At 39.1% G+C, this 8211-nt stretch overlaps 1 protein-coding gene across 7 annotated transcripts in view; it reads right to left on the reverse strand.

Moving 5' to 3' along the window:
* Positions 1-2777, reverse strand: part of BRD1 (bromodomain containing 1) — a 61108-nt gene extending 58331 nt beyond the window's left edge. For 4 of the 7 annotated variants that reach the window (XM_041490134.1, XM_041490132.1, XM_041490129.1 and 1 more), the window contains exon 1: positions 2024-2246. In XM_041490134.1, coding sequence (XP_041346068.1) covers positions 2024-2156 — 133 coding nt within the window. In that variant the 5' untranslated portion in view covers positions 2157-2246. Of the gene's footprint in view, positions 1-2023; positions 2401-2646 lie in introns of those variants that run through there. The other 3 variants (XM_041490130.1, XM_041490131.1, XM_041490128.1) reach the window with 3 other exon arrangements.
* Positions 2778-8211: the final 5434 nt, after the last annotated feature.

Consider the following 8211-nt stretch of genomic DNA (forward strand, 5'->3'; position numbering starts at 1 on the left):
GGCCGGCACCGGCCGCGCTCGGGGCGGGAACGCGCTGACCCCGCGACCGCGCTCCCGCCCGGACCGGCCGAGCCCGAGCCCGCCGCGCGTTCCTGGTACAACGTTCGAACGGCCCAGCGCGGGGGCCGGGGAACGGATGGAGGCGGGACGCGGCTCGTTACAAAACCGAGGCTAAAAAGTTGAAGCGACTGGTATTTATTATCTCTTTGGGGGGGAAGTCCAAGCTCAAGATTGCTTACGTAGAAAATATGTTTGAAAGTCAGCTCTTTCGTGGTCTCTGGGTCAAGCTGCTGCTTGTAGATTAACTGATAATAGCCTTACATTTTGACAGGGAAAAAGGTTATTTCTGGCTTCCCCTGTGAAGGACACCCTTTGTTAGGTATTATTTTTAGACAGCCATTACAGCCATATTCGAGATCTGGAAGATCTTACTGCAATACATTTCTGCAAGGCAGCTGCACTCACATACTTAGAAAACAACATTTTAGCTGGCCCAGCCTAACACAATCACTTGCCTGTGCTGATCATCCAGAGCAAGTCCTGCATATGGTAAAAAGCAAGTGATTGAGAGTAGTTATGATTCTTTTTACCCAATAGTATTTTGCATCCACTCAGCTAAATTGCTGCAAAACAACTTACCAATTCATTGTTATGTTTTCTCTAGCAGTAAGACTTGTAGAAAGTTAATTAAGGTCCAGAGAGTTTAGGCAACTAGGCTGTGGAAATCTTGTAGAATATAAAAAGTACTTTCCAAATTCTTTTTTTCTCATCAAGGACCATTTAGCCTACTAATCTCTGAAAAAAACCACAAGCTATTAAAGCAGCTAACATTCATGCAGTCTGCTCAGTGTAGGAACAGATCCTTAGGCTCAGACACACAAAGTAGTTTCAACTTCCAATACAAGAAAATTTGTACAAACTATGGAGGACATCTGGTCATCTACATACTTGTCTGTGTGGAACTACTCTCCAGTTAAATTGTTTTAGTGATCCTGCCACCAGTCTCACACGTCTTACAAAACGCTGATATAAGTGAGTGTTGTTGTACAGGAATACAACCTGTGATAGAAATGTATTAAAGAGGGAGCATTGCACCGTACTGTATCATGTACATTAGTGTGCACAGTATAAAAATGAATAGAAATAATGTCAAAAACCAAATAAGATTATGATAAGGTAATATGTTGGTTTATCTTTTAAGATAATCCATGTGTATCTGCTGTTCAGCTGTACAGATACTTTTTAAGTGGAGACAAGTTTTCCACAGAAACCTTGATGGTGTCCACATTCTAATGTGCCCGACACACAGCAAGTCTGGCTTTTTTCCAGTTTCTCTTTTCTGCCAGGTGGGCTTCAGCATTCCATAGTCCCTGGACTTCCCTCTGAAAATGTAGTATTCCTTACTGGTATTTGCACCACTTTTCTGTAATTTAAACTCATGCTTCTAGATTCCTCCAGTTACTCTCAGTAAGAAGGTGGTGCGTGGAGTTTTCACTCTGGAGCATCCAGGCTAGGACACAGACCTCATGTCATTCCTTCATGTGGTATTTCAGAGTAACTGCACAAAGATCAGGGCATGCTCAACAAAAAGCTCTGTATCTGGAGTCTTAGACTTCTAAATAATTTCTCATTGACCTTATGAGTCAATTTCTCATTGACCTCGCCTTTTTAGGTGTTAGTACATTAGCCCATGTGGAACAGTATGTAGCATTGCCTGGGGCATCCGACCAGTCCTCAGCACATGTGCCTATAACCTCAAAGATCTGTTTACCTTCATCTTTTCCACCTCACAAAGCAAGACATGGTTACTCAAGAGAATACAATTCTACTAGCATATGGTTCAATTTCAAGCCAAAAAAAAAAAGAAGTCTTCTGATTCCTAGTTTGATGGCAACAGATCCCTCAGCAGGTTTCTTCACACCAGTTCAACATGTGCAAGGGGCTTCAGTCCCAGTCCTTCAGAATCCTCACACCCCTACCTGGCAGCATCAAACTGTTAAACAAGTCGCCAATGCTGACTCACTCTGCATGGAAAACTTCACAGGAGGATCTTCTGTGTACCAGCTTTCACCTCCACTAGTCGTCAAACTCTCAACAGAATCACTGCAACAAAGATCACATAAAGAAACACAATTACTATTTATCTGCCTTGGCATCCTCCTCTATTTTCTCATAGAATCAAACTTCATGAGACACATTTCTATGTTTCTAAAGTGTATCACCTTTGTTTCACAGATTAATAAAAGTCAACTCAAGACTCACTGCAGCACTCAATACTGGCAGAGGTACTGACCTACTTTGGATGCAACTTTGTATCCGTCTCCTGGCCCGGACAGCTGGCAGCTGAAGGGACAAGAAAGAACTGGAACTCACTCCTCACTCCTTAGAACCTGCAACAATCTGCATTTCAAGAAAGGTTTTGGACTGCCATAACATACACGTGCGGGTCTTCTTCCTATCATGATGACAAATCTGCCTAACCTTCCATGTGATACTTCTGTATGATGCCTTAAGGTAATGTATCACCAGTAAGTTTTCAGGTTCGGCTTCTCCATTACACAATTTACACCTTCACACTCACAGATGAGATACAACATTACCATTGTCCTCTCATCCTACATGGGAATGCTTTTAGATCTCACTTACTTCATCAGTCAGGGTACGTGGCACTGGTAGAATATTCGCAGGCATGACTTTGAAAGTTCACGAAAGAAAGGTTGCTCCCAACCTCACAGAAGTCAGAACAGCATTCACTGTGGAAAAGATGCTGTAACCTTATCAATAGGCACATTACAGCAGTGTGCTCACAAAACTTCAGCTCTGTATTTTCAGTCCGTGGGGTGGTGCTGCAGGATCACTCTGCATCTTCTGGGCGATCTTTGCAAATTTTAGTATTTACAGAAAAATACACACTATCACTGATCCATCTCCTAGTTATCATTGATATCTTGTAAGAAAGACTGGTATGTCATACTAGACTGGGATATATGGTTCAAAGTCTTGGATGACCATCCCAGAACGAATATCAAATTTTTGGCTTCAAATATATAAAAGAAGTGTTGGTCCATTTTACTCCTACTTGTTTACTGAAAATATTCCTTGATCTGTAGTTAGGAAGAATTGTCTGGATTTTCCTTCTCACTCCTCTGATCTGGAAGTTTTAGCTGTATTATGACAAAAGGGGGAATAAAAATGAAATAATATTGGTGTATATAATGTTCACCAACTGCTATGGAATCAAGGATTTTTTTTTCTTACAGCCTCAGTAACTCTTACTTCCTACACATACCACCTTTCTCATTCTCACAGCCAAAGTGGTTCTTTGTTTATGAATTGCTAAGACCCTTTAGTCTGACTGTTCAGAACAGTTCATGTTGATCCAAACAAACACAGTCTTCACCAAAACACAAGCTTAAAAACAGACTGGGAGCTGTGTCAGTGCCTTTTATGGTACTTTTATGGTACTTTCATCATCAGAGCTGCACCAGAAGTCATGCTTGATCAGGGTGCTTGCAAAGAAATACCTTTGTGAGCTGCATCTGCTAAGCAGTCCTATGGAATGTTATCTATAGATAAGCTTGAGGATCATTTAACAGAGTGGTCTTCAAGTAGTAAAGCTGCTAGGTAAAGGCCCTTACCCCATTTCCATTTAAGCATTTATTGGAACTACTGCTTTGGGGTCACCTACTGCAAGAAGAAGTATGTTTCCTGTCACTTGCTGACGGAGAGATACACCAAGCACTTTGCTGAGACACGCAATTGACAGGGAAACCTGCTGCCTGCTTTACTCATCCACTGTCTTGAAGCCTTTAACATCATGTACCTTTAGGATTTTGCAGTTTTAAGATGCTCTCTACAATATGTGCTCATAACTGTTGCATGGTGGAAGATAAGGATTGAGCTCACTCCTCTGGACACTGCAAAGATGCAAAACCAAACTTCACGATTAGGATATATATGAAAACATATGTAAACTATGCTTCAATAATAGAAAACAAAAATCCGCACCCAAATTACAACATGCTGCAACACAAGCACAGAGCTTGCCCGTGTACTGACCTGTAGGTCTGCCAAACAGCAAAACTACCATCTACTATTTTTGAGACTATTTTATCAAGAACAAACCCTTGGAACAGAGTTATTGTCGCTCTTATGTATAATGATATTGCTGGTTCCAGAAGAGACGAGTAGACAGAGCCATAATCAAGAAAACAATATTCCCCTTCTCTTCCGTCATTGTCTGTTTGGTATCAATTATTCAATTCCTAGTGTTTACAGTTTGGCACCTTTATTATGTTCTGCATAGTAACTCCCCCTGCAAAGGTCTTTTGGGAAGCTATTCCTGCCACAGGATAACTACCATCAGAACAATCTCTTTATAAACAAGTCACCAATCTTCTGTTTAGCTCCCAAGAGTGCCTTCCTGCATGATCAGATGAAAATGATTACCAGCATAAGAGAGCAGCAGTAAAGTAAATCCAGGATTTGGGAGTGCCTCTTCTGCATCCCCAGTTATTAGCCATCATGCAGCTGCATATTTAGATTTGGAGTGTCTGTCAATTCACACAGCATAACTAACTGAGCCAAGTTATGGGTAAAGACAACGTCAGTGGTAATGGGTAGGAATCAAAAAACAAAACAGTAATTGCTATGCAAAAAGTTCTAAAAATATACTTGCACAGTTAAGAATTACAAAACAGCATGTCTAAAAGTCTACATTAGATTTTGACCTCTTTTTTCACAAGACACACTGAGGAAACCTCAGTAGCAGACATAAGACAGAATTTATAGAAAGGTAACACAAAAAAAAGGACCTATTTTAACTGAACAGTTTTGTCAAATGCAGCCATAGCAAAGCAAAAACAAAATGTGCTCCATACCTGTATCTGATACACAATGATTTTTGAGAAATACAATTTCTTTTAGTTTCTGTGATTGTTCTGATCAGGTTTGGATTTCAGAAAATACCTGAGTTTGTGATAAATTAAGTAACTTATCAAGATAGCATAACCCATGTAAACAATATTATGCAAATACATTGTTACTGTCTCTCTTTCCTACTTCCTGATCCTCTCCTCTGCACTGGAAAGGATTCTCTACACAGCACTCATCCAAGCAAAAACAACATGCTCATTGCCTTCAGAATTTTTAATTATATATAAAGTTTATTTTATTTGTTGAAACCCTTAGAGTGCCTTTCTTAGTCTCAATTCCTCTGGTGTCAGTTTAAAAACCTGCAAATTTAATATGAGATGAGGTACAAGCTCTTAGGGAAGTTCTTTTTCCCAGTTAGCTCACTCACAAACATGTATCTAAGAAACAATCTCCAATGTTTACAATGAGTTAAGACTTCACCCTTAGTACAATTAAGTTAAAATTCAATTAGTAGTGAGACCCAAATCCAGTCTTAATTACTTTACTATCTCTTCCTCATTCTTTCTAGAGGACAAACCTCTAGAATGATGATTAAGATGGTTTGCAATGGAGGAAGTTTGACTGTTAGAATCCCTAATCATTCATCACAGAAGAAATTGAAAAAATAGATGAGCTCATTCAGAACTAAAATTTGCCTCCTCATTTATATGGGGAAGGACTACATGAAAGTGACATCAAAATCTGGGAAGGAAAAATAAAGTGAAAAATAAGTCAGAAATAAGATTCCACAAAAAAGCCTGGACCACCAAGAGCAACCAACACAGCCTGTAGCTTCCTCTGTACAGAGAAACCCAACTCTTGTGTATCATTTAACAAGTAGTAGGGAGCCCTAGGCGTCTTTGTTTGTCCCAGACTTGCTACTGCCACACCCAAGGCCTGATGCTGCCTAATTAAGAGAACTTCCAAACTCAAGTATATGTAAATCAGTTCTGATACTGATGGCTTTATCAGGTAGACAAAATCTCCATAGACCCAACAGAAATGCTAGAATAGGAATTTCAAACTGACCACTCCTGAAAGACATACTCCAGCACTATGTTCACTCCACATAAAGGGCAAGTATGAGAAAATCCTGTCAATATGCTATTATATGCTCAACTCCAAGTCAAAAGTCAGTGACATACACCTCTCATGTGCTACAGAGTGAGGATGATACAGATTAAACAGTTGTGTACAAATGAAGTAATTAACATAAATGCACAAGGGCACCATGGTTTTGGCAGGGAATGCTTGCTCCTAACTATTGTGTGATTGCTCATTCCTTGCTCTCTGAGCACTAACCTTGACACCTTGGATCTCATGAGCAGAGCCAAATACCCACTGAAATAAATGGGAATGTATGCTAAATATAAGTTACCTTCCTATGTTACAAGTTCTTAGAAATCATACCCCTGTGATAGATACTAAATTTGGCATCCAAAGAGGTACTTTTGACCTCTATTTTAAGGTTTTGATCATTAAGCTGACATTGCCTGGATAGGTTCCTGGAAGAGGCTGGAGTCTATACAAGGAGGAAAGGAGATAATTTTATTGAATGCATTACCTCAGTGCATATGAAAATCTGTAATTCTTTGTGCTTTATTTAAGAACTGTTATCTCTTAATGTAGCTTTAGTCTTCATGACTTCATTGGAAAATGCATCATTGATGCAGAAGTTACTAAAGGTGAAACCAAAGGTTTGAGTGAAAACAAGCATACCAGAGAAGGTCAGGAGATAAATATTAAGTGCTCAATTTTGCTAAAACAAGGTAACGGCACCAACACTACTAACTATACTGTTATTATCAACATTTAGTGTTTCCAAATGTATACCAAGGTAGAAAGACAGAACTACATCAATTTATCACTGCAGTATCAACATTATGTTTACTACCAAGAAAGAAATGGAAGGAAGGAAGCAATACAACTGGATTAAGATGAACAGCCCAGTGACTGGAGAGACCCTGGGACCACAACACACAAAACTGTCTGCAGCACTAAACATCTACATTTGGCTAATAACATAACATTGAAATGGGTGTATTGAAGGCATACTTTAAGTTCTGTCACAGTAGGATAGAATACAAGAATTTAATTTAGTTTCCAACTGGTCTTAGGCTCTTGCTAGAGCCTCCCTGAGAGCCTTCCAAGTTCAAGATATACCCCAGTACCGAGAATGACAGAGAGATGGTTACGTACAGCTACAGAAGTCATGTTTCTTTCTTCTCTGAACCTAGAATAGTTTTTTTCCAGAGAACGCGAACAATTTCCTTGGAAACATGGTCTCCTAGCCTTCTGCTATTCTACAAAACATAATGGAAAGCCAGATACTTGCAGTTTGCTTCAGGGACTAGAGTGAGAAATTACTTTTTTATATTCATTTAATATCATATCACTTTTAATTCATGCCAGGTTCAGTTAACCATGCAAATAAAGATGTTTATTCACAATATCTGAAACAGATAACAAGATTGTAAATGCATAAATGGAGGAAAAATCTAAGAAAAAAATCACTCTTCTGAAGTTAAATAATGGAAATTTTGGGTTCTTCCTGTCAGGATGCCTTGCAGATTTTCCCAACTATGTGTCTTCCTAAATGACTATGTTCTTTCACATACTTACACCTCAGACTGCAACCTTTATGGAAAATCTGTATCTTTAGACTATCACCACACCAGTGCTGCTACATTCACCACAAGCTGGCAGTCTGGAGCCTTCTCTAGGAATTGCAGTTACTTAGTCTTTCTTTTGCCTGCCACCAGATCATCACCTCTGTGTTTTATTCATCACATTGCTTGGTTGTTTGTGAGAAGACGTTCCGGATCCAGCTTTGCTCAGATTTTTAAGACCCAATTTCTTGAGTTTCCAGTGTATTTGTGTAAAACAAGAATGGAAAAATTCCAGTTATTTCACACAATCTGTGATATACACCTGTAGATTATACACAGAATCACTGATTGGTTCTCAAGCCACCTAAAAGATAACTTAAAGAAATAATTAACTTCCATTAATCCCAACTCTCCTAACCCTTAAGGAAATTTTCAGAATAGGATGTATGAAAAAATGAAGAGATACAGAGAGGTGATTACAGAAAGAGCAATATGCAGTGCGAAAGTGCAAAATTAATTTCCAGTCTTTTTTAATTTACTGTAAAATTTTAAACTATGAATTGTGAAACTTTCCAAAATCACAGCTGTTAAAAAAGGCAGTTAACAAAGCCACATACTCTGATATTTAATCTTTCCATATTGTGATAAGCATAACTAGGTCATTCCAACTGTTGCAATTTTATCGTTC

Source organism: Pyrgilauda ruficollis, unplaced genomic scaffold (assembly GCF_017590135.1).
Source record: "Pyrgilauda ruficollis isolate IOZ18807 unplaced genomic scaffold, ASM1759013v1 scaffold99, whole genome shotgun sequence".
Classification (NCBI taxonomy): domain Eukaryota; kingdom Metazoa; phylum Chordata; class Aves; order Passeriformes; family Passeridae; genus Pyrgilauda; species Pyrgilauda ruficollis.